This window comes from Epinephelus lanceolatus, chromosome 5 (assembly GCF_041903045.1).
Source record: "Epinephelus lanceolatus isolate andai-2023 chromosome 5, ASM4190304v1, whole genome shotgun sequence".
Taxonomy (NCBI): domain Eukaryota; kingdom Metazoa; phylum Chordata; class Actinopteri; order Perciformes; family Serranidae; genus Epinephelus; species Epinephelus lanceolatus.
In genome coordinates this window covers 2,967,229-2,994,655 of record NC_135738.1, presented here as the reverse complement: position 1 = coordinate 2,994,655, position 27,427 = coordinate 2,967,229, and the positions used below count along the sequence as shown (strand labels likewise).

At 42.4% G+C, this 27,427-nt stretch overlaps 1 protein-coding gene across 2 annotated transcripts in view; it reads left to right on the top strand.

Annotated features, from left to right (window-relative positions):
- grm8b (glutamate receptor, metabotropic 8b) overlaps positions 1-27,427 on the top strand; it is a 211,070-nt gene that overhangs the window by 120,032 nt on the left and 63,611 nt on the right. For both annotated transcript variants that reach the window (XM_033635399.2, XM_033635400.2), the window contains 4 exons: positions 450-585; positions 4,551-4,705; positions 4,793-4,930; positions 22,973-23,173. In XM_033635399.2, the coding sequence (XP_033491290.1) occupies positions 450-585; positions 4,551-4,705; positions 4,793-4,930; positions 22,973-23,173 (630 nt within the window). The remainder of the gene's footprint in view (positions 1-449; positions 586-4,550; positions 4,706-4,792; positions 4,931-22,972; positions 23,174-27,427) is intronic.

Sequence of the window (27,427 nt, the reverse complement as noted above, 5' to 3'; positions counted from 1 at the left end):
CACACAAGACAATGAATATAAAGGGAAACTTTGCTGATACTGAACCAGCTGTGTGGCATCACAGTGTGTGCAGATGAACAGTGTTTGGCTTCACCCCAGTGCTGCTGCCAGCACCTGGACCTCTGTCGCTGGACAGGCAGGGATACATTTGGGTGATGGTACTTGGTATTTATATTTAAATAGGATTTTAAATGCAGAATTTTTCCCTGTAATAAAGTGCTTTCACATTGTTTCATTGATATGTTTACCTAAGTGAAGGATCTGAATATGTCTTGCGTCACTGCTGACGCCTCACTGATCGCTGTTGCATGTCACACAGGTCAGGTTGGTTGCAGTCCAACATGAATTTATGGCTCTTTGATCGACTAATCTGACACAATGACCGCCTCGAAGTAAAAACTGATCCTTTAATCCTGCTTTTAAATATTCACTCTTTCTTTTTCTCTCAGGTGGGGTTTGCATCGCTCAGTCTCTGAAGATTCCTCGGGAGCCGAGACCCTTAGAGTTTGACAAGATCGTCTTGCGTCTGCTGGAGACGCCCAATGCCCGCGCTGTCATCATGTTCGCAAATGAGGACGACATCAGGTAAAAACACGCAGACCAAGACACGAGGTTAATTCTGTAAACCAAGGAGAGGATTAGTTCAGCAACTACAGTAATGTTGGGGTTGCTTTAGGTGGTGTCCACTGGTTGTTTTAACCAATCAGATCTTTTTAAAGGAATTTTAAGTCTCTACACACATAAATTGTTTCAAGAACAAACTGATTAGTGCACCAGCAGGTAAAAGCAGGGTGAAATCATACATGAGCTGCTATTATGATGACATTATAAACTAAAGTCCCTGTAAGAAGTGTTTGAGGCTCGTCTGAGATTTAACTTTATTTTTAGCGATGGGATGGCAACGTTTTCAGTTTCATCACTTAACAACTGTCACATGGATGCCCTGACGTTTTCTTCAGACATTCATGATCCTCAGAGGTTGAATCCTACTGACGTTGGTGATCTCTTGACATTTCCTCTGGCGCCACCATGAGGTTGATATTTCTGGTTTGAATGAATATTAATGTCTTTGGTGGTACCTTGTTTTCATGTTGCACCATCATCATCTCAAAATCTTAGTTAACAGCTGCTATAATGTTGCAACAACTGGTATTGATTTCACATTGAGCTTCATCATGGCGCACTGTGCTCCTGTGACACTAATTGTAGCAGAAACGACCACAGAAGCTGTTTTAAATTTTGCTTATGTGTCTGTATGTCTGTGGACAGATTTTGGGATAGTGTCATAACTGTGCAAGATGCAGTCAAGAAACTTTACAGATGTGTAGTTGAGTCCAAAATGAAAGCTGAGTTTGCAATAGGTGTTGTCTGAGCAAGGGAGCCAGAAGTAAGGGGGCAGGAAGTAGAAAAGGGGCCCCCTTCACTTCACACCTCTGGCCAACCCGGTCTCACTCTGAAGTCGTCGAAATCTGGGACTTGGGCAGTGACTTCCGGCATCAGACACCAACGAAAAAAGACGTCCTTTCACGTCGGCATGATATGTGGCCACTCACTGTTGTTATTTAAAGGCGTCAGGAGGAATGCAGCGGGACAACAACGAAAGTTAAGGTGGTGGAAGTCCAAGTAGGTCAGGGGTCGATGGTGGGCAACAACCATCACTTCCTGTAAATTTGTAAAGCCAAACCCTGTTCATTTTTTCTAAACCCAACAACATGCATTTGTTGCTGAAGGAAAAAAAAGTAAATTTGCAGTGTTGTACCGACGTAGTGCTTTTATTTTGAAAGAGACTGTATGCAAACTGTACATTTCCTGTGAAAACAGAAGTGTATTTTGAAAACAGACAAAACATGTAACAGGCTGAAGTTGACACGGCGTCCCAGAACGTCAACAAGCAACACACCCAGGGTACCTTGGACGTCATATCTCGGCACGTATGGTCCATGATGTTGCGGACCACTGTAGCCAATCAGCCGAACCATTAAAACCACTGACAGGTGAAGTGAATAACATTGATCATCTTGTTACAATGCAATGCTCTGCTGGTAAACCTTTGGTTCTGGTGTTCATAAATGCCAGGACACCGCACCATGTCACACTGTTCAGGAATGGCCCGAGGAACGTGACAAAGAGCTCAAGGCCCCGCCTGGCCTCCAATTATTATAATCAAGCATCTGTAGGACATGCCGATACCTCAGAGGTACCCTCGATCCACGGTGAGGCCTCCTTGGATCAGACTTGGCTCTGACCTGTGGAGGTATGGACACTCCATCAGATTGGGATTTGGGGAATTTTGAGGCCATGTTGACGCCTTGAACTTTTTGTCCCATTCCTCGGGCCATTCCTGAGCCCCTTTGGCAATGGCACTGGGGAGTGTGGTTGACATGAGGGGGGGTACCTGGTCCACATGGTGTTTGGGAATGCCAGGACCAAAGCTTTCACAGCAGAACAATGCACTGTAACATGATCAAGGTTATTAATTTCATCTGTTGGCATTATATATATATATATATACATATATATATATATATATATATAAACTGAAAATAATCTGTAAATAATCTTCTAAAGGTTTCTGTCTGCAGTGAATACAAACTACTAACGCCCACGTCCCCTGAGTCCATCTGAAATTACTCTCCAATATAACATAGACACACACACACACACACACACACACACATTTACTGTGTGACTTCAGTAGAAACACACATACGTTCTGTATCTGTATGTTCTCAATGTATTTAATCAGTTCATCCTCCATCTGTTGAGTGCAGATTAAGATAACAAGCTTCCAATTATCTGAGTGAGCTGAGAGCCTCTCACACACACACACACACACAAACACACACACACACAATATCAGTGTAACAGCTGATGTTAATCTGCAGCTCTGAATCACACAGAGAGTATTCACTCATCTTCAGAGAAGAAGAGGGAGGAGGAGGAGGAGGAGATGGATGAAGATGTGAAGAATCTTCTCATGTTTGATCTTTAAGTTAATTTAATGATTTAATGAAAACTAACATGACTCACAACATCATCAGGTCAACAATCAGCACCTGCAGAGAGAAACAACATCCAGCCTCAGCTGTACTTTGTGCTCAGAGCTAATGTTAGCATGCTAACACTAAACCAAAATGGTGGATATGATAAAGTTCTTCACCTCCTCATTTCCTTCTCTTTCCTACCTCCCTTTTTTCTCCACCTGTCCCTATTTTCCTTCACTAACTGGTCTTTCACTTTTCAACCTCCTCTGTCCTCCCTCTGTTTCTATCTGTCCCTTTCCTCCTCTTCTTCCTTTCTCCTTTGCTTTCTTTGCCTCCTTCTTCCCTTCACTACTTATCCTTCTCTTTAATATATCCTCCATCCACCTTCTGTTTCTTCCTTTCTTCTCTACCTTCTCTTTCCTTCCTTTCTGTCTCCTTCATTCTTCATCCGCCTTCCCTCCTCTGTCTCCTCCTTTCCTTCTCCACCTCCCTTCTCCTTCCTCTTCCCACAGCTGTCTTTCTTTCCTTCTCTACCTCTCCTTCCCTCCTCCATCTCCTCCTTTCCTTCTCCCCATTCCCTCTCCTTCCCGTCCTTCCCTCCTTCCTCTGTTTCTTTCCTTCTCTAGCACCTTCTTCCTTCCTCTAAGCATTTCCTTCTCATTCTCCTCTCCCCCTTCCTCATCCTCACCTGCTAAACATTTATCTTCTATCTTGTTTCCTTCTCTGCCTCCTTCCTCCCTTGTCTGTCTCCTCCTTCCTGCCTCCATCTCATCCTTTCCTTCTCCACCTCCTCTCTCCCTCCTTCTCCTTCTATACTTGCTAAACAGTTATCTTTTATCTCCTCATTTCCTTCTCTACACCCCTACTCTCTTCTCTGTCTCCTCTTTCCTTCCTCTACCTCCTAATTGCCTTCTGTGGCTCCTTTCTTCCTCGTCTTCCTTCTGTCTCCTTCTTTTATTCTCTGCCTCCTTTTCCTTTCTCTATCTCTATCTCCTTCTTTCTTCATTCATCTTCTTCTTTCCTCCTCCACCTCCTCTCTCACTTCTCTACCTCATCTTCTATCTCCTTGTTCCCTTCTCTACCTCCTTTCTCCCTTCTCTGTCATCGCCTTTCCTTTCCTCTTCCTGCCTCTGTTTCCTTCTGTCCTTCTCTACCTTATCTTCCTTCATCTGTTTTTTCTTGACCTTCTTTCTCCTCTCTCTATCTCCCTATTTCTATTTCTATTCCTTTCCAGCTTCACCTCCTCTTTCCCTCCTCTTCCTTTCTCTGTTTCCTTCTTTCCTTCTCTGTCCCCTCCTCTACCTCCTCCTTACTTTCTGTATCTCCTCTGTATCTCAGATATCTGCTGTCTCCTCATTTCCTTCTCTGCCTTCCTCCTCCTTTCTCTATTTCCTTTTTCCTTATTTAATTTATTTCTTCCTCTCCTCCTCAACATCCTCTGTCCCTCCTCTACCTCCTTCTATACCTGCTTGTTAGCATTTAGTTCAAACTGTGAACTGTTGTTTCATAAAAAGTTTATGTTCAGGATGAGGTGACTCAACCGTCTCTCCTGTGACCCTCCGACAGGCGAATTCTCGATGCGGCAAAACGCAACAACCTGACGGGTCACTTCCTGTGGGTGGGCTCTGACAGCTGGGGCTCCAAGATCTCTCCAGTGGTCCAGCAGGAGCGGGTGGCCGAGGGCGCCATCACCATCCTCCCCAAGAGGGCGTCTGTGGACGGTGAGTCAGGAAACAGAGCACAGAGCCGCACAATGTGTAACAAAGCCCATCACCGTGACACCAACATTTCTTGTCTTCTTTCCGCAGCGTTCGACCGTTACTTCAAGAGCCGCTCGCTGTCCAACAACCGCAGGAACGTCTGGTTCGCCGAGTTCTGGGAGGAGAACTTTGTCTGCAAGCTGGGGATGCACGGCAAGAGGCCAGGCAGCCCCAAGAAATGTACAGGTAGGAGCCGCAGTTGAGGTCAAAGGTCAACATGGACTTCATCATCCCAGAGAGGAAACTAGTTCTGTTACACAGCAGCAAAAACTTCCTCTGGTTAAATATTCAGCCCTCAAACCTCCATTTGTTCAGACCTATCATGTGGAGATTTAGCGACACGTTTCATGTGGAGAGTCTGAAGGGACACGAGCTGAGGCTGTTACAGCAGCAGACTGAAGCTGATGGGTTTGGAAAGATATTTGCAGTTGTGTTCAGAGAGTGTGATTTGACCGGAACAACAACCAGGTGGCACTGCGGTGAGAAAAAGAACAAGATTTAAATATGGCATCATCTTGATTCCTGGATCACCTACATTTGCTGACAACCAAAAGTAATCAGAGGGGTTGTAATTTCCTGTAACCGCTCGATGTGTTCACTCATCTCCTGTGAACATCCACAGAACCCAAGAGACTGTCGGTGTGTTATCCAGGGTTAAGAGGGTCTGTTGTCTCTCCAAGCTGCTCCAACACTCGACCTCTCCTTCATTTATATTCATGAACTGGATTTTCTGACCAGTGCTGACTGCCAGTTAACAGGCTGGATAATCATTTTGGGGCCCGAGCTCTCAACCCTGTGACACATATCCTCCAGTCGGTAATTAATCCAGAATTCACTCAATCACGCTGAGTGTAACAATGAATATAAAGAAGTGTTTGTACTCACCATACGATACAGGAGATTATACTTGAGTGTCAGGGAAGAGCTGTGAGTTTACAGTCAGCTGGACGAGAAGAAGGTAGTGATCTGTTACCTTGAACCTTCAGCCAGAGAGCTGCAGATTTTAGACAGCCCCTCCAGGATGTTGTGATGTCAGGATTGCAACGATCCACAGGGATCGTTGCAATCGTTTCCCATTAGTTTCCCCAGTCATACAGTCCCCTGCGTAATGTCAGTAAACTTACTTCCTTGCTTCTAGTATGGGCCAAAAAATGGGCATCCTATCTTGGGCCCATTGGAGTAAAACCACCCATGTGGTCAACTAGCATGGGGCCATTACGGAAACCATGGACAATCCCATATATGGCCCATTTTCCAGCTCATTTATTACCCACATGGGTCCTGCATACATATGTTGGGTGGGGCATTGACTGGGGTGTAAATTACCAACTCTTGTGAACAATGCAACTATTTTTTACATTTTCACTTGCTCCCACAATTTCATTGCAAAGAAAATCAATCTTAAAACACAGGAACTAGGGACGGGCATTTTGAGTAACTTCCATATTCAAGTAGTGGCACTGAATTATTGTAGAGTGCTTGAGTATTTGCAAAAACAAAATCTAATTTAAGAATTGGAATGTAAATTGTCCAGCAGCAGAAAACAAGTTCAATTTGAAATTCCTTTATTGAACAACCAGGTTTCAATTTGTCTATTAAACCAATTGAAAGTTAACATGAGAAAAATCACCCACCTCTGTTGCTGCTGTTCATGTATAGGTTAACGGTCCCAACATACTTACACACCTCTGAATCAGCTCAACTGTGTCGTTAAACCCATTTATAACCATTTGGTAATGTTAGCAGGGATTCTGACAGCGAACCCTGTCAGTGTGGATGTGTGTGCAGGCGCACTCTCACCAACTGTTCCCCGGTGTGGAGGTCACACTGCTGCAGCAGTAGTGTCATGATTAACAGAGAGACCACCAGCCTGAAGCGTTGATACAAGGCAGGATGGATCCATGCTTCCATCTGAATGTGGTTTTTCCAATCTTCTATTGTCCAGTTTTGGTGAATTGTAGCCTCAGTTTCCTGTTGTTAGCTGACAGGAGTGGCACCTGGTGTGGTCTTCTGCTGCTGTAGCCCATCTGCTTCAAGGTTGGACAAGGTGTTGTTGCACCAACAACCATGCCACGTTCAAAGTCACTTAAACACCTTTCTTCCTCGTTCTGATGCTCCGTTTGAACTTCAGCAGCTCGTCTTCACCATGTCTACATGCCTGAATGCACTGAGTTGCTGTCACGTGATTGGCTGATCAGCTCTTTGTGTTAACAAGCAGTTGTACTTGTGTACCTATTCCTTTAATTGAAGCGTCTTTGAATCCAGAATGTTTCCTTAGATAACCTTTAAAATGGTTTGATGTTACGATTATCCGTCTTCCTAGTTTCCTCCATTTTCCATCAGCAAATAAAACAGCAGTCTGTTTTACTTATACACTGATACAGATCTGAATATTCCCATGTTTATACAGGAGTTTAAATTGCCAATTAAAACATTACACATCAGAAACAGAAAGTGGAAAGCCAGGGTTGGAGAGATGCAGAGCATTACATGCATCCGAGTTATCGGATTCATGCAGGCAGGTAAAGAAAACCATTTCTATCCTGCAGAGGACTGAATATTATTAATCCAGATGGGCGGATGAGTCCTTGAGAATTATTTAAGTATGTTCACTGAACCTCTGTTTCTTTAAAGCACATCAGGGATTTATAATTCAGAAGAACTGATGTTTAACTCTGTGATTCACATGTAATGAGAATAACTGAAGTGTATAAACTGGGGTTCAGGAGAAAATGATCTGCTGCTCTGATTCTTGTGTTTCCTACATTTGAACAAAAAGTGTCTTCCTCCTCTTCCAACCTTGTTTAAAGTCATCGTGGATTTAAATGAAAGCAGATGTAAATTAGAAGCTGTTGAGTGTGAATTCTTCTCCTCTCTGATCACGTCCAGCTCTCGCCTGCTGAGTCTCTCAGTGCTGACTGCAGAGACCCTGCAGCAGGATGTAATCCTCTCTGATTCAGGAGGACTTTCTTTGTAGAACAGGAGGCCACTGTGGGCCAAATCCTTTACAAACATGTCCGACACACCAGACGGGATTTGGGGAAGGTGTTTGGGTAAATACAGGCATGCGGATAGAAGCGAAACAGCAGAACAACGGCGTCAGCGAGAATACGCTGCTCCGTCCGAGCTGCTGAGTCTTTACCTGAGCTCAGTGGATGGCTTTGATCGGGCCCGCTGCTGTCAGGACGCAGCTCTGCACTGACTGTGTTGGAGGCTCCGGATCTGCAGCAGAGTCATCACACAAACAGACAAACTGCTGAGTCGGCAGGTCAGCGTCCACCTATGTGTGTGTGTGTGTGTGTGTGTGTGTGTGTGTGCTGGTATGCATGCAGACACAGATGTTTCTGTCGTTGCAGCTTTTTGTTCAGAGCTGTAGGCGGTGTGAGCTCAGCAGTGGTGGAAGAAGAAGTGCTCAGAGCCTGCACTTAAAGGGAAATTTCGGTTTATTTCAACCTGTCTCCTATCATCCTAAATTTGTTTCAAGTGACTAGTGACATAAAAATAATAGTTAGCATGTTAGCCGTTAGCCTAGATACAGCCGGGGCGCATAGTAGCGTCAGACCTGTTAAACCGTAAGTGAACGGGCAACCTTCAAGTGCAAAGTTAGTCCACTAAACAAGCTTTTTTTCCACAAAGACCACCTCATATCGTTAGGATAAATGTCAGAGAACATATAGAAAACGACATGTAAACGTTACCGGTGGAAAGCAGAGCTAAATGGTAAACAAACATGGCAGCACACCGGTAAGGTAAGACAACACGTTTACATGTCGTTTTCTATATGTTCTCTGACATTTATCCTAACGATATGAGGCGGTCTTTGTGGAAAAAAAGCTTGTTTAGTGGACTAACTTTGCACTTGAAGGTTGCCCGTTCACTTACGTTTTAACAGGTCTGACGCTACTATGCGCCCCGGCTGTATCTAGGCTAACGGCTAAAATGCTAACTATTATTTTTATGTCACTAGTCACTTGAAACAAATTTAGGACGATAGGAGACAGGTTGAAATAAACCGAAATTTCCCTTTAAAGTAAAAATAGAAAAACCACAGTCTAAAATACTCCACTACACGGAAGGGTCTGAATTCAAAATGTTACTTACGTAGAAGTATGTAAGTATTATCATCAAAACATACTTAACCAGTGGACTCCAGTGATGTCAGCGTTGTGTTGATATGAAGAGGCCCAGGTCGTGGATATCTTTGGAGGCGATCTCCGTTTATTCCTGACAACTCTGACAGCAAGAGGTAAAAACAAAATCTTCTGTCAATTATGACCATATGACAGCACTAAAACACGGACATTACTACGAGTGTTGAAATCTTATTGGATCCCGGCAGTGAAAAGAGTAGGGCTGTCAAGTTTGATTGGCTGATTGTTTGGTCATTATGCTTTCGTCTGACCAATTTGTCATTGGTCGGACATTGCTGGTGTTACTTTAAGGAGGTCATTCATGTGTCTAAAGCGTTTCTTTTCCCAGCTGAAGAATGTCAGCTGTTGTTGTTCAGCGCTTGGATTTGTCCTCTGTGATGGTTGGTCTTTGCTGTTTGTCCCGCCCCTTCTTCACTGTGATTGGACGGCTGGTGACAGTGACCCAAAGTTCAACATTTTTCAACTTTAATTTTTAATTGAAAACAAGATAAATAATCACACAAGACATTCAGTGTTGGATTTATCACCATTGATTTATTTTACAAAGTCTACAGAAAGACCCCACAGCTCAAGGCTGAATTTTCTTTCTTTTTTTTTTTTTAATTTTTGCACACAGAAGAGATTTAAAAGAAAACCAAATTAAAGGATCAAAATAAATGTGTCAGGAGAGGTCAAGAAGCCAACAGGCCTATAGGAGGGACCTCACCTTTCTCAGAAGTCAAAAGAAACCAACGATTTACAATACTAAAAAGAAAAGAGAGGAAAAACAGAAGAAAAGAGAACAGACTACACAAAAAAAACAACAAAAATGTCAATTAAAACATCAAAAGCAAAAATCTACACAAATATCTAATTGAAAAACTATTTGAGATCACAAAAACCCAACAGAATTGACAAAAAAGGACATATAAAACATACATAAATGCAATGTAGTTAGGCATACACAATTAAACTTCATGAATTAGGTGAAATTACAATTTCCTTTTAAAAATGTTTAAAGATGATGAACTCATAACAATATGTCTTTTAGCATTCCACATTTGCACACCATGATATCTGAGGGAAAACAGGCCGTGTTTAGTTTTATAAAAAGGAAGATGAAGATAATCAACCTGTTTAGTAGTATAAAAATGAAATTGGGAATTTAACATGAATTTTTTTTTTAAAGAAGATGGTAAAAAAAACAGGGTGAAAGCATGTATTTATATATAAAAACACATATCTGATGAATATTGATGTTGTACACAGACATTCAGTTTTTTGAAGAGAGGGGCAGAGGGATCTGTTGTGTTTGAAAAAGTAATTGTACAAAACGCTTCTGCAGCAAGTAAAGTTTCTGAAGGTTGGAGGGGTAAGTGTTTGCCCAAACAATATTACAATAAATTAAATAAGGATAAATCATGGCATAATATAAGGTCAGTAAACAAGATACATTTATAAACCTTCAAAGTTTGCTGATGATCCCAAGTGACTTCACAATTTTTGTATGAATGAAATAAATGTTTTTTCCAATTCAAATTCTCATCCACTTGGATCCCCAAGAACTGAATGTAAGAGACTTGAGAAATTTTATTTCCCTGTATTGAACCTCCAGCATGATCCCTCTGATGTTTCTTACCTCTACCTACAAAGATTATAAAATTGGACTTTTTGACATTTAATGAGAGCTTATTAATTTTAAACCATCTTGCAACTCTTGCCAATTCTTCATTTGTGTTGTTTATTAGGGTGTGTAGGTCACTGTGTGATGTTCGTATCATCAGCAAACAAAGTCGGTAGTGAAGCTTTACAAGCTGATGAAAAGTCATTGATGTAAATAAGGAATAATAAAGGTCCTAATACAGATCCTTGTGGTAATCCACATGTTATATTAACAGTGGTAGATACACAACCATTCATTGCTACATACTGCTCTCTTTCACCCATGTAACTAATTAGACAGGATTATAAAGCTTCTGGATGGAATAGAGTCACACTGAAGTCCTTGTTGCTCCATTTTTGTGCAGTTTAAATCTCATCATAGAAATACTCAATTTGATGCGTTGATTTTTTTTTTTTTGTTATCTCAGGCTGCAACATTCTGACGTTATTATGTAGCAGATATACACTGAAGCTTTACATTTTACCAACGTTGTGGTGAACGTGCAGTTAGATTTAGGCACAAAAACCACTTAGTCATGGTTAGGCAAAGATCATGTTCTGGCTAAACATACCAGATTTTGGTGACACAATCCTGGCAGGAAAAGCAGCGACGTCTCTTTGAAAAAACAACCACTTATCATGCCACAGCATCCCTGCTGGATGAACAGTGACAGATCACAACAAAACAACCACATTTGTGCCTAAAAAGCTGCTGGAAACAAAGTGACGACTCACTGAATAACAGCAGGTTTTGTTGTTTGTTGGTCTCAAACAGTGGTCTGCAGCTTTACAGGCGTCTCGCCCAGGTAACACACCTTCCACCATCCCCTCCACCTCCCAGTAACGAAGTCAGTTCATATACTACATCACTATGGAAACATTGATATGACACGTATGAAACATGCAAATGTAACATACAATGCCAGTATTTTTTTTTGGTGCCTGGGCTGGAGGCTGAGGGACAGACTGTGATGGTTAAAACCTTGAGGTGACGTCCTGACTGAATGCTTTCATTAAGAGATCTAAATTAAATATTCTGTTGTCTGAGGATAGCATCCTTTTTCTACCCAGTGGTAACATGTAATTTGTTTTCTGGAGCTACAGTGATCGATATCCTGTTACATCAGGAAACGTTACATGTCACCTCCACATATGGACTCTAACTTTATGATTCAGAATTGGTTATCACACTGTTGATTCACAGTGGCAGTGGTTTGGTAGTAATCACGGTAAATTTACATCAGCTGACCTCAGAGCCGTAAAGTCCTGCAGCGTGTGTGACCTGCAGCAGCTGCACAATGCTCAGGAGCCCTGTGACCTCTGTGGTCCTTCTGATTCACTCAACTTCCCTTAATCAAAGCAATCAAACATTTTAAACCGTTAACAGCTGCTCAGGTTGATTTCTGTCTCACAGCTGGAGTTTATTGCACACTGGTGTTGTTTCAGGATCCATGCACATCTGTGAGTGTCTTATTTTTTCAGTTCACATCTGTGGTTTCGAGTGAAACGTCACAACAGCTACTGGATAGATTGCCATGAAGTTTGGTGATTAAATCCCTATCCCCTGAATAACTTTGGTAACTTGTCATGGAGCACCATCACCAAGTCAGAATTTAACTTTGAAGGAGAAAAAAACTTCAAACAACAACTTTATTGTGAGATCAACAGGATTTAAATTGTTTTTCAACTTTGTTTTCATTTCTTTCACTTTCCTCTAATCTTTGCACTCATCAAACTCTCTGATGAAGACAAGCCTGGCATCAAAACGATACACCTGGGCCACGCTGCCTGCGTGAGCAGTGCTCGACAACTCCCTCACTGAACTGCTGCATCTCACACGCATGCAATGTTCACACAGACAGCTCTGCTGCTGCTGTAACTACTGTATTAACACAATTAAAAGGTGGCACTCCACAAATTTATGGAGCCATGCAAGTCACAATATTGTGAACTACGTGGTCCTGACAACATTTCACAATGAAAAGCCTTGTGTTAACAAACGAAGGGATCCAATCCAGCAGTCTTTTATGTTCAAACTGAAACAGGAAAGGTTGAGATGGAAAGAAATATTTATATTGTTTCATGTCTGTGTCAGACAAAGACAATGCAACTGTATTGAAAGGTGGTGCAATGTCAGTATGATTATCAAAAGATAATTTTCACTGTCACACATCATGCGAAAAAAAAAAAGGCAAAGTTGTTTTGATATTTTGCAGCAGCCGTGCCTGAGCACCGCTGCTCACGCAGGCACTGTGGCCCAGGCGTTAATCTATGTAATAGCCTAGAGTTTTTTTCCTCCCGTCTGTGCTCCAGTGTACTTTGGATTGATTCTCTGAAGTCTCCTCCTCTCCCGGTGTGTGTGTGTGTGTGTGTGTGTGTGTGTGTGTGTGTGTGTGTGTGTGTGTGTGTTTTAAACATCTGTCGGCACTTTTTATAGCACTCCTGTAAGTCTGCAGCTTCAAACCCTCCAGCAGAGAAGACGAAGCGGCCTCAGGAGCATCTCGCCGGCTGACAAGAGATTAGAGCGCGCTCAGTGAGATCCCTCCAGTCGGCTCTGGGGAAGGCCCACTCATTAATTGTAATTAATTAGGATAATTAAATATCCATGAGACACGGTGGCCTGAGGTCTGAGGGCGACGTTCCATCACCCCTCAGCTTGGGGATAATGTCAACACTCCACCATGTTCACAGCTGCCGCTGCCGCCACCTCTGAGCACCTCATTTCCTGCCAGATAAAGTGTGTTGCTTTTAAAACGCAATCCAATACTGTAATTACACCGCTCACCATTAGAAAATCAATTTTTTCTTCCTTCTTCTCTTCCGTCTTTTACACATTAATGTCATAATCCCCTCATCACAGTTGAGACGTTCACTATTAAACAACAATCCCTTAAAATACCCAGTTAACCTTTAATTTATCCCTTAAATTAAGATGTTCAGTAGCTGCAGATCCCTTAATTTGAAAAACCAGCGCTCTTAAAGGCACCTTAATTAACAAGTGAGGTAGATTTGAAGGGGTCCATGAAGGTACACACTGAATATTAATGATTAGTTTAAGGTTGAGGTTTTGGTTAATGCTGAAGCTGTTGAAATATTTACAGCTCAGAAATAATGATATTCTGTCTAGATGAATCTGCGTCAGTCTGAAAACCTTTTCAGAGTCGAGCTCCTCTTCCCGTCGGAAGGTCGAGAACCTTTGTGGCTCTGAGTCGTCCCTGATCTCTGCAGCCTCCATCCGTCTGTCAGACTTTCATTGACTGTGATCTATAATTAGTGTTGTGTTTATTTCTATGTGAGCAGCAGCAGCCAGTGACGGAGCGGCTCGTTTGAATAACGCACACACGTTTGTCATTTGAACACCTGATTCAGGTGTTGAGATCCTGATGACAGTGTGTTGTGGTGAAGCATAAACAAAGTCCTGACAAGTTCATTCGTTCTTATGTTACACCTTTGTGGAGAATTGTTTCAAGTCTGAGGATGGAGATGTCTATGTTCAACACTTTAAGAGTGAATTATCTTTAACCTCCTGAGACCCAAACTTTTGTTACGTATGCATTTTTCATTTCTCCTGGTATATTTGGGATTAGTAGGACCTGATCTTACTATATAATGATGAAAACTCTGTCTGTGTGTCTGTTCCATGTTTTTCTCCTCACTGACTTGGTCAATCCATGTGAAATTTGGCACAGTGGTAGAGGGTCATGGGAGGATGCCAATGAAGCAATATTACATCAATTGGCCAAAGGGGGGCGCTATAGCAACCGACTGAAATGTCAGACTTTGAATGGGCATATCTCATGCCTCGTATGTCGTAGAGACATGAAACTTTGCACAGAGATGCCTCTCCTCATGAGGAACACATTTGCCTCAAGAACCCATAACTTCCGCTTATATAGATTTTCCGCCATTTTGAATTTTTTGAAAAACACTTCAAATGGATCTCTTCCTAGGAAGTTTGAGCGATCTGCATGAAACTGGGTGAACATAATCTAGGGACCAATATCTAAAGTTCCCTCTTGGCAAAAGTTGGAAAACTTACTAAAACTGAGCTTCTATAAGGCAATGAATATTGCGGAGGGCGTGGCTCATCACATAAAGGTGTATAACATCTCAAGGGTTTCACCCATCACCACGCAACTTTGTAGGCATATGACCACACATAATCTGAGGGGACCCCTCCATTATTGACCCCATCAAACAAAATGGGGGCGCTAGAGAGCTCATTTCTTATCTAGGCCTAACCGCTATATGGATTTTTACTAAACTTGGTAGATATGTAGAACAGGACGCCTCAAGGTGACTGGAGAAATTTAACTCTAATTGGCAACTGGGTGGCGCTATAACAACAGAAAAATGCTTCAAAATGGCTAAAATGCGACCGATCGCTGTGGCTCCCCCTGTGGACCAATGTTGGTGTTTTCTAATGTTTGGTATGACTAAGTCATGGTATGGTATGCTGTACGTAATCACGGAAACTGTCAGTGTGTCATTCTGTCAGTCAGTCATTCTGTCTGTCCCACGTTTTTCTACTCACTGACGTGGTCAATCTATGTGAAACTGCACATAGGCATTGAGGACTGGCATAGGTAGAAGGTGACACAGCTACCAATGGGTATGGACTAGTATGTAAAAAAACTAAACATTGTCAATGGTAATTAAGTTTGAATATCATCAAACGTGATGACAAACAAAGTCACAATGTCCTCACACAAGACTATAATAAAGTCCCATTGTCCTTTGACAAGCTGATGATAAATTCCTGATGTCTTCAAACAAGTACTTTCTAATTAACAGCGTTTTTACTTGTTATTGTTTCTAAAATTGGTCAAATTTGTTGACATGACAAACTACAGATGTTATGAATTATAAATAACCAAATTAACTATTAAATGTGATCAGGTTTTGGAGCTTGTCCACTTTTGTGTCTGGATCAGCTGCAGACTGACTTGGCAGAGGTGACTGCCATCTTGTTTTTACATGGATTATTGTATTGTGCTCTTACTACCACTAGATGGCACAAAAAAGTGTCCACGAACGAGGACAATGGGCCCAAATTAAGCGAAATGAAGTAGAAGCCAGGAAATATTAGTTTTGTGGAGACTTTACTGTCTTCACAATTTATTGTTTCTTATCTGTGAAATACTAGTAAATACAAGCTTTGTTTCCACTGAGGGAAATGGTTTCAGCTTGCAGAAACAGACAGGAGGTCTGCGTCGCCGTGAAGAGTTACATTTCTGGGGAGGTGTACGTCAGGCTACAGCACTGATTCGACACAGAAGTATAAATCTCACATAAAGGGCGATTTTTGTTCTATGATTTCTAAGGTGGTTTATGGACATTTATTTGCTCCCAGAGATAATGATTATCTATAGAAAGTATAAGTCACAGTGAATCAATATACAGGCTTATCTTGTCTGTGTGTTCAGATTCCTGTTTGTGGTGTTTCTGGCTCCAAGCAGCAGTTGAAGTACACAGATCTTTAACCTGAGTAAAATACTGCAGTAATAATACCCAGTACTGGTAAAAGTTAGTGCTCAGCATTCAGAGCGAAAACTGCATTTCAAAAGGAAAAGCTCCAGGGTGTTTGTTGTTCCAGTATTGTGGGAAGACATTTGTTGTTTCTTGGTTTCACTCCAGAAAAACATTTTTGTATATTTAAAGATCAGATATGACTTCCTGTGGCGCTGCCCTCAGGACAGACTTTACATACTTAGCTCCACTGAGGCTCCAAGAATAGCTAAATCATCAGGATGTTGTTTGTTTGTGGAGTTGTAATGAGCATCTCAGTTCATTCACTGCCTTTAAGAAAAGATGGAGATTTATTTGCAGTGTAATGGTTCCCTCAGCAGCAGGGACGGAGTTGTGGGGGATATAAAGTTTCTTTATTCAGGGGAACCTTGTTTCCCACCTTGCGGATCAGTTCTTTCACCTGGAGACTCCACAAACACCGTTTCAGCAGAGAACATGAATATTTGATTCTGTTCTGTTGAACGGTGTATTTGCTGAGTTAAGAGTCTCATTGTTTTCTCACTTTTTTATCACACTGTGTCTTTCCCTTTGTATTCGTCTGCGTTGCAAATTCCCTCGAAATAAACTGAGTAGGTATGAAAGCCAGATTTGCATTTGAACGACTCTTTGTGTTTTCTTGTGTATGTTTTTATCTTTATCTGTGCTGCAGTTTGTTTGAACGGAAAAGTCAGCAGGTGAAGAAGTGTTATAGACTGAGGTCGGCTGTCTGTCTGTCTGTCTTTCTTCTGTGAAAGCAGCAATGATCTCTGCAGGAGAAACGCTCAAGCAGCTGTTTAGTGTTCTGCAGCACTCAGGAGCATTTTGCAAAGTGTGTGTTTTCATGTCAACACTTAAGAGGAGAAGAGACTGTACGCAGCTGTTTTTGCCTCTCAGTGATGCCTTTACTATGAAAGGCTCGGATGTGGAGCAGCAGAGCAAAGAGCTGCTGGTTTTCAAACAAGATGATTTGATCTGACCTTTAACCCCTGAAAACTACATTATGTGAAGCGTCAAGTGTTTCAGTCACAGTCAGCTGAAACACCTCAAAGGACCATCCAGCTGTCTTTTGACTGTTTCATAAAATTAAACACTTAAAGGGCTGTCTGCCTTGACTTTGGACAGGTTTTCCGTCTGTCCATCCATTCGTCCCATTCTTGTGAACATGATATCTCAAAAACTTCTTTTGGGAATTTCTTCAAATTGACACAAACGTCCAGACTGAACTATCAACTATTAGATTTTAATGGTCAAAGGTCAGCATCGCCTTGACTTTGCATCTGTCTCATTCTTGTGAGCACAAAATCTCAAGAAGACCTTGTGGGATTTCTTCTTGACTTGGCCTCAACAATGAATTGATAAGAATTCAGTGGTCAAAGGTTAAGGTCACTTTGACCTTGCATCTGTCTCGTTCTCGTGCAAAATAAGGCCTTGAGGGAGTTTTCTCAAATTTGGCGCAAATGTCCACTTTGACTCAAGAATGGACTGATTAGAATTTTGTGTTCAAAGGTCGCTGTGACCTCACATAATATGATTTGCCTCCATACCTCAAGAATTCATACACTTACTGACAAAATTTCACACAACTGTCTAATAGGATAAAATAATAACATGTGAGGATCACTATCGTGTTATCTTATCACTGGAAACCAGCTGTTTGTGTTCAGATTAGCTGAACATGGAACAGAAAAAAAAGATAAAATACTGATGGACATGTTTTATAAAGATATGTACATTTGTGTCAGAGGTTCAAAAAATGTAAAAAGGGCCCATTTGCACATTGGGAAAGATAATATATTAAATGTTTCAGCATTTTATTGCCAAAGACTTTTCTGAGAAATTTGTTTTGAATCATTTTATTTTAAATAATAGTAGGTTGTCTTTAACCATTTAGCACTCAAATTTGGCCTCAAATTTGGCACAAACGTCCATTTGGACCCTAGAATGAACTGAATAGAATTTGGTGGTCAAAGGTCACTGTGACCTCATGTTTTTGGTCATAACTTAAGAATTCATACACTAAGTGACAAAATCTCACACAAATGTCCAATAGAATAAAATAATAGAATGTGATGACATTTCATATTCAAAAGGTCAAAGGTCAACTTCACTATGACATCATAATGTTTTAACGTCATATCTCAGGAACAGAAGGGGAGACATTTGGTCAGATACTGAATTGGTGACTCTAATCTTGAAGCTGTGCTGATTGTATAGATCTTCTGTGTGTGAAGCATCCATGTTTTCACTGACATGGATGGAGACTGTCAGAGACACTGGACTGGTGGGCGGAGTCATACAACCACAAAGTGGTATTTCTAGTTTTTCCACTGCGCCTGCACAAAGTGGCAAACAGAGTGCCATGACGACACAATAGAACATGTGAAGGGTAAATATGGAGGCCAGGCTGGTGGAGCTGTGGCTACAACATATGTGCCTCTTTGATATTGATATCCTTTGAAATACTCGCCCTCCCATCATGACGGATATGAACGAGAGAAATGTTGGCGATGACGCTTTATTGTGAATCATTCTGGTGTAACGTTACAGACCGCTGCCAGCAAACAAGCTTCAACCTGCCTCGGAAATCTTTTTAACAATTGCCAATAGCCAGAACGGTCCACCGGAGCCACGGGCCGTTTTATCTACACTTTCAGAGCGCTCAGGTTGTGGCTTGACAGTCTGACTGTATAGTGTGAGCACATGAGCTCTGGCTTTGATCACAGACAGTTTACCTGAACGGGAGTTGGAATTTAATGACATTTCTTAAACTGGCTCAAATTGTATGTATGTAGTGGTATGTTCAGTTTTTTGACTTTAATCGGCAGTTCACAGCTGAGCCGTAAGACTCACTGTTGACATGCAGATCACTAACACGTGTCTGACTCAAAGTTGTTGTTCTTTAATAATAAAACACCTGAGTGGAGAGTGGGTGTTACACTGTACTCGTTGTCAGTGTTTCAGTCTGAATAATAAATCTAAAATGTCGGACAAGATAAATGATGTGCTGGTGGACATTTGATTGGCTGTTTGGATGATTTATGTCACTTTCCTCCTGATTGTGCTGTAGTTTCATTTTTTCCTTGTGTCGTGCTGTTGGTTCTCTTTTATGGAAATCACTTCCCTAAACATGATGATAAACAAAAGATTTCAATATAAAGTAAAGAACGGATGGACGCGGGATGAATTAATGAATGTTTCAGCAGCTCTCTGTCGTGGTTTTACGACTCAGTCAGAATCTGTGTTGTGAGGAAACATCATTATTAATCTGACAGACTGATGTTACTGATAAACAACAGAACTAATGAAAAAAACTATATTAATGTAAATATATTCAGCCGTGTGAGACGCCACAGCCAGGCTGGTTTCCCCTGAATCATCCCATCACCACTAACCTCTGTAATTAGTTTGCCGTTTATCTAATTTACAAATCTAATTGAAACAGACGGATGCCTGCGAGAGAGAGATAGAGAGAGGGAGAGAGAGAGAGACGTGAAAACAGAAACATGTCGAGAAGGAATTACATTTACCCTGTAAGTGATGTGTAATTGAAATGCCAGCAGCCATGATGAAGCTGTCTGTCGAGCCTCCTCACCTCAGTCAGTCTCTTCATCATCGTCATCGTCATCATCAGCAGCAGCAGCAGCAGCATTCAGGTCGCCACATGGCCGAACACGCTGCTCACTTTCCACTCACTCTCAGAAGTGATGTTCATTCATGAAGCGTCTGACGGAGAGACTCGTGAGGGTTTTGTTTTTGTGAGAAGCTGTTAAATAACTTGTGTTTTGTGCAAATGAAGCAGCTGTGTGAGAATTTCTGAAAAGAAAATGTTGTCATCACAACAGGCTGTTTCAGAGGAAACAAAATCCCCAGAATACAGGCCCCAGTTCCATGAACTGTGCAGGAAGTACTCCGAGGATGAGCCTCAGTTTCTCTTGTACCCTCACGCTGACACTGACACCTTTCCCCCACTCATGACTTTTATGTATTAAGGTTACCCATCCATCTGTCCTGTTCTTGTGGGGCACAATATCTCAAGACTCCCTCCAGTGAATTTCTGTAAATTTGGCACAAATGTCCACTTGGACTCAAGATGAACTGATTAGATTTTGATGGGCAAAGGTCAAGGTCACTGTGACCTCATCTGTCTCATTCTCATTCACATTATATCTCAAGAGACTTTCCTCGAAGTTAGACTGGCCTTTTTAAAGAGTAGGCACTGTTTTTGTTTTACCAGCCCTAAAATGACCATCACCACAACCACCAGGCTCCACGCTCGTAATAGCCACGGCCAGAGGCATTATGTTTCCAGGTTGTCCATATGTCCGTCCTGTTCTCAAGAACACCTCGAGGGATATTTTTCAAATTTGGCACAAACATTCACTTGGACTCAACAATGAACAGTTTTGATTTTGGTTGCCAAAGGTCAAGGTCGGTGTGACCTTGCATCTGTCTCATTCTTGTGAACATGGTATATCAACAACACCTTGAGGGTTTTTCCACAAATTCAGGACAAACGTCCACTTGGAATCAAGAATGAGCTGATTAGAATTTGGTGGTTGAAGGTCAAAGGTCACTGTGACTTCACAAAACATGTTTTTGGCCATTACGCAAGAATCAACACGCCAATTATGACAAAATTTCACACAAATGTTTAACAGGATAAAATGATGAGATTTTATATCCAAAAGGTCAAAGGTCAACTTCACTGTGACATCATAATATTCCGCAAAAACAGTTTCTGGTCGTTGTTCAACTTCATATCTCAGTAACAGGAGGGAGGACATTTGGACAGATACTGAATTGATATGTGGGTGAAACATCCATGTTTTCGAAGACATGGATGTAAACTGTAGGTGCTACTTTACTGAGCAGGCGGAGTCATACAGCTACGAAGGTTTCAGCCCAGTCTCACTCCAAAGTTGACATCTGGCACTTGGTCAGTGACTTCTGGTGTCAGACACCGATGGAAAAAGCCGTCCATACATGTCAGCACAATACATTTAATTTAGATTTTAGTATGTGAGATTTATTGTTTTGTTTTTGTTTCTTACCCTGGTGTTGAAGTGGGGATCAGGAATCAAGGAATTTCACTGGTACTGGAAGTTAAGTTTCTGGTATGGTGACGTCCCTAAATCTAATTAATTAAGCTGCCCTGAACACCTGCTAGTTAGTGAACATCTCTGTTCCCCAGCACAAGGAAGCTTCTTCCACATGCAGAGAAACTTCTCTGAGTCCGACTGTGAGACACTGAACTTCTTGTACATTCAAAATGCTGCATTCAGGCACCGTTTGAATTTCCAGGATCAAACATGTGTATTCTTTAAATATTGAGGAGCCTCATCATCTGCAGGGAGCAGCGATCATCTGCAGCCCGGCCGTACATCTCCTCTCTGCCTCGGCTGTTTGACATCCTCGCCGTTCGAGGCTCATTTATTACCACTGTACAGACGTGTAATCAGTCTTTACTGCCGGAGCAAATGTCTCCCCTTGGACAGATCCCCCGCCGCCCGCCTGCTATTAAAATTAAATTGGATTTCATTTCTAAGCTCCTATTAATTCAGAGAAGTCTTGTCTGTTGATGGAGGGTCCAGTCCGGCAGTTAGTTTCCTTCTCCTCTCCTTCGCTTCCTTCAGTGCTTTCCAGCCGGCGGCATGATCGCAGAGCGCCGCGGCTCTAATAACGCTAATTACTCAGAGAAAATTTTTAGAAGGACTTTACAGAATTTTCAAATAAAAGATGACGTTGTCTTCTCCACTCTGTTATTTAATCACGGCTAATGAGATGGAGCCAAATGTATTTTTTTTATGTTAACGGTTTATAGGAAACGTGTCTCATTTCACATTCCCATAATCCTTTGTGAGTTGCTCTCTGCCCGGCGGCAAGGACGAACTCTGAAACCTTTGGTTTTAAAAAGAAAAGGAAACACAAAGAGGCGGAAAGATCTCAGACAGAAATTGGTAAAGTTTGTTGACAGGCCTCGTTGTTCTTTCTGCTTTACAATCTCAGTGTTTGATGTTTTCTGTCATATTTGAGGACGAGCCCAGAGATGATGATTAATCAGTCTGTCGATCACTTTAATCTCAACAGCTACTGTTCAGATTGTCAGATTGATATGATCAGCTCTGATCATTGCGATTGATCAATTATCCAGCCCACGACTCAAAACTCCACAAACTGCTGCTGAGGAAAAAAGAACGTATGAGTTTCGTGTTGCGTTCATGGACACACAAAAACTGAATTTAGAGAGGACATGCACACAAAGGAAAAAAATAATGGAAAGTTTGTCGCCCCCGAAGATCTTCATCAGCAAATGGAGTTGCCCAGTAAACACTGACTTAGATATTCAAATTTCTTTTTTACTCTGAGCACTTTAAAGAGACATCATTTTCCTCTTACCTGTAGAGCTACTTATCAGCCTGGATTGTTTTGGTGTGAGCTGTCAAATCTTGAAGACATCAGCCATAGAGATGTCTGCCTCCTCTCCAGTATAATGAAACTAGATGGCACTCAGCTTGTGGTGCTCAAACCGCCAAAATAAAACATTTGAAAGACTCAACAGTGATGTCTCTTTCCAGAAATCATGACCCAGTTACTCATGGTAATCACAGACCTTGTTGTGAGCATCATCAGCATCATGTTGTGAACATCTGTCATGAGCATGAGCCTCTTGTCCATGAGTAGATGCACGCTTCCTTCTGTGCGGTGATACAGTTGGTGGGTATTTTTTTGGCGCTTTGAGCACCACAAGCAGAGTGCAATCCAGTTCCATTATATTGGAGAGCGGCTGATACCTCAAACACTCTGCAACTCACACCAAAACCATCTGGATCCCTTTAAGAGCTTCTTATTCATGTTCAGACTTTAAAGTTGACTTTAAAATTTCATTCTCGACTCTCACCGATCAATCGCCTCTCTGTCTCTGTTTCAGGATTGGAGAAAGTCGGCCGTGACTCCACCTACGAGCAGGAGGGGAAGGTTCAGTTTGTGATGGACGCCGTGTACGCCATGGCCCACGCTCTGCACCACATGCACCGCGAGCTCTGCGCCGGATACCCCGGCCTCTGCCCGCGCATGGCCAATATCGACGGCAAGGAGCTGCTGGCCCACATCCGTGCTGTTAGCTTCAACGGTAAGAGCTGCTTCAGCAACATCATCCGCCCTCACATGTGAAGTGTTTTCCAACTCATTAACATTCATTTTAGTGCAACTGTTTGACCAGAGCTCATAGTTAAAGAGTTAAAAAATGAACGTGATGGACTGCTTACCCCCAAAATTTCATGTTTGGGATAAAACTTTAATACCAAACGTGCTGCTTTAGAGTGTTACAGGAAATAAACGGTTCCTGTTTATGTCGTTATTATCTGCGTTTTAAACCCCAGAAATCATCCAGTCAGGCCAGTATAAAGCCTCTATAGAGATGCAAAAAACAAAAAAAGAACCACTGAACTGCATGTAGATCTACTCAGCAGCCAACAGATCAGACTGCGTTTGTACCGGACAGTTTCAAGTGTGATCAACACCTTATGAAAAACAAAACTCTGCTGTCAGGAGAGTCTCCCCTGAAAAGATAAAGGTTAAAAAACATAAAGAAGCTGTTTAAAGCCCCCACCACATAAACATCTGATGGGTCACCTAAACTAATCAGAATCAGGGTCCAAGTAAAACATTTACATGTCGATACAGCTCTAATAGCAAATCTGTATGACTTGTGATGAAACCAGTTGGTTGGCTGTGAGTTTGATTAATCACCGCCTCCACAGTCAACACCTCTGTGTCGTTTTCTGTTAAAGTACAAACAAGTTCTCTGAAAGAAAAGTGTCTCCACACTCTTCTGTATTGGTGCAGGAAGTATTCAGATCCTTTACTTCAGTAAAAGTCCTAATACCACACTGTAAACACACTCTGTTACAAGTAAAAGTCCTGCGTTGAAAAATGTTACTTAAGTAAAAGTAGAAAGTATTAGAAAGAAAATATACTTAGTATTACAAGTAGAACACTGTCCCCTGTGACTGTTCAACCGTTATACACTGCTCAAAAAAAAGGGAATGCTTAAATCACACATCAGATCTTGATAGATGAATGAAGTCGAAAAATCTTTACTGATGTTCAATGTATAATTTGCTGAGAACAAAATGACGTTAACAGCAGTCAGTGGAAACCAAAATCATCAACCCACTGAGGGCGTGTGAGTGTGTACGGCCCCCTCCTGCCTGCATGACCTCCTGACAACGTCTGGGCTCCCGATGAGTCGGTGGATGGTGTCCTGGGGGATCTCCTCCCAGACCTGGATCAGGGCAGCAGTGAGCTCCTGGACAGACTGTGGTGGTACTTGGCAGCATCGAATGCACCGATACATAATGTCCCATAGGTGCTCAATTGGATTTAGGTCAGAGGAACAAGAGGGCCAGTCAATGGCATCAATGCCTTCATCATCCAGGAACTGCCTACACACTCCGGACACATGAGGCCGGGTCCTGCACCAGGAGGAACCCAGGGCCCTCTGCACCAGGAGGAACCCAGGGCCCTCTGCACCAGGAGGAACCCAGGGCCCTCTGCAGTCAGGGTACTGTTGGCTCTGACATGGAGGTCTGTGTGACCCTCCAAGGATCTGCCTCCCCAGACCATCACTGACCCACCACCAAACCCGTCATGCTGGATGATGTCACAGGCAGCATAACGTTCACCACGGCGTCTCCAGACTCTTTCACGCCTGTCACATGTGCTCAGTGTGAACCTGCTCTCATCTGTGAAGAGAACGGGGCGCCAGTGGTGGACCTGCCAGTCCTGGTGTTCTCTGGTGAATGATGGAGCTGCACGGTGCTGGGCTGTGAGCACAGGTCCCACTAGAGGACGTGGGGCCCTCGTGCACCATCTTCATGCACATCTGGTCATGTGAGCTGAATACAAATTCCAACATCACTGACATTTTAATTGAGGAGGCGACTGACTGGAGTCATGAAGTTTCTGAGGTGTGATATGAACAGTGACGGTGAAGCACAAGGCGGAAAATGCAGGAAAAAGTCGAGCATGTCAGACAAAGACGTGAGAGAAGACATGAAGGATGATTCAAAAAGAAAAGAAGATGATACAAAACGTGATTAGGCCTCCCGAAACTCTTCAGCGTCTTTGTTTTTGTTCTCCAGCTGTTGCTTTCCCTCCATCTCATCATCGCTCCCTCATTAACCCTTTGTTTATTTCTTCTCTTCATTCCATCTTCCTCCTCATCATCCTCTCTTACGGCAGTCCAGGTTCCGTCGACCTCCCGGCGGGCGAAGGCCTTTGTCAGCAGGAAGTGTGAGTGCTGACTCCGTCATCAGGGAATCCTCTTGCTCGTTATTAAACACCAAATATGGTCGCAGGGTTTTTATTTCCTCCTGTTTTCTTTCCCCCAGATTCATTATTCGGAGCTCAGTGGGAGCTGCTGCAGTCTGATGATCCGTCTGCTTTCACATAACTTTAATAATCACAAAACATCACGCTGAGTATTAAACCTCACACTCCTCCTCGTATGTGCTGAGACGTTAATTTCACAGATCCACTGTCACAGAGAGCGAAAGAAGTATGTGTCTTTCTGTGGAGGTTTCTGTTTGTGTGAGGGAGGAACTGTGGACGGGCTGCTGGTGATTTTTAATTTATTATGATGTCTTGTTTGGGTGGTTTTGTCTGTTACTCCTGTCAGTTATAATAACACTGTGTTTACCAAATTAACAGCTGGCACATTCTGATCAGTCACCATGAGCGCACAAAAAGAGCAAATTCATTGTACATGCTCATATTTTTGGTGAACAGTGAAAGTGAACGCATCACGCTGCAACATGAACATGAGTGACGCTACTTTCACGACAATTAACGGCGCTCGTTTAACAGAACCCAAGGATTTATGGCACTTGGCATGCCGACGCAACCCAACAACAGTGTTGTATGTGTGTTTTCCTCCTGTTGGCTAATGCTATTACGGCACTTCAGATTGATGCAGCTACTGTACTGTTGAGTTGACTACTTGAAGGAAGTTTTTGAATAGACCAAAACAGATTGCAACAGAAAAAAATCTCACATTTAAATGCAAATTGTGCCCAGTGAGAAAACAAGTTTGAACATCAGCCACATCAGCAACCGATTTGAAATGACAAATTGAGTTGAGGCGGCCGACCTGAGATATCTGCAAATTAATGATTGCAAGATTTTTGTTTTATTTTTTTTTTAAAAAGGAAGAAATAAACGTGAACTACTTCATTTTATTCTGTGTGGAGTGATTTTGAGCTGGCGCTTGTCAAGTGTGAATGTGCACAACACTGCACATAACTATCTCACAGTCACAGAAAAAGTACTCGTACTTACTTCGCTGAGCACCTCAGACGTCCCTCTCCCCAGCGATGCCAGCTTTTCTATCAAAGTAATATGAGTAATGTGGAAAGACAAAGATACTAACAGAAGATACTCAACTACAAGCTGCGCCAATGGAACAAAGTGGTGTATACTTTCTTTCCTAAGTGGGTGTGGATGTCTCTCTGCCGCTTCCCCCCACCTCCTTTGGAAGTGTAGTAAACGTTGTTTAGGCACAAAAATCACTTGGTAATGGTTAGGAGATGATCTTTTTTGGCTTAAATTACCTGCTTTTGGTGGACAGTCCCATCTGGAAACACAGAGATGCCTTGGTTAAAAACAGCAACTTTTTGTGGCACTATCTCGACAGGAAACACAGCAGTGTCGCAGTAAGAAATAGCCTCTTTTCATGGCACTATTTCAGCCAGAAATCACTGAAAAAATGCCCGTGTTTGTTGGCTGAAAAGCTGCTGGAAACACAGAAATGAGTCTCTATAAAAACAACAGGTAAAAACAACCAGTATAAAAGACAGCAGTACTGTTTCTTCCGACATCCCATTAGTCCGACGTCCCATTGTTCTGATATGTGATTACACTAGGCTATACTGTATTTGTGTACCATAGAGGATCAGCAAACACAACAAAAGTAGGCTACTGGTCGAGATACAAGTGTCATAGAGAGGAGAGAGTGAAACACCTCCTGTTATTAACTCTGGGGTTCGGGTTGTGTGGGGAGCTCTCCGCGGTGCTGAACGGCTCCCGGCGGGCATATTTCTACCTTGATGGTGCGCCGCGACCGGCTCTGGGTCAGCTGGGAAAGGCTTGAGGCGAAGCAGGCTCACGGCTTATGTGTTTGCCACTTTCTTTTTCATTTTAACCCACACCATGATCTTTTCCTGACCCTAACCAAGTGGTTTTTGTGCCTAAACCTAACCAGACCTTAACCACAGGGCAGCATGATGATTTCAGAACGGACTTCGGAACAATGGGTTTAATATGGTCGGAACAATGAGTTTAGTATGGTCGGAACAATGAGTTTAACATGGTCGGAACAATGAGT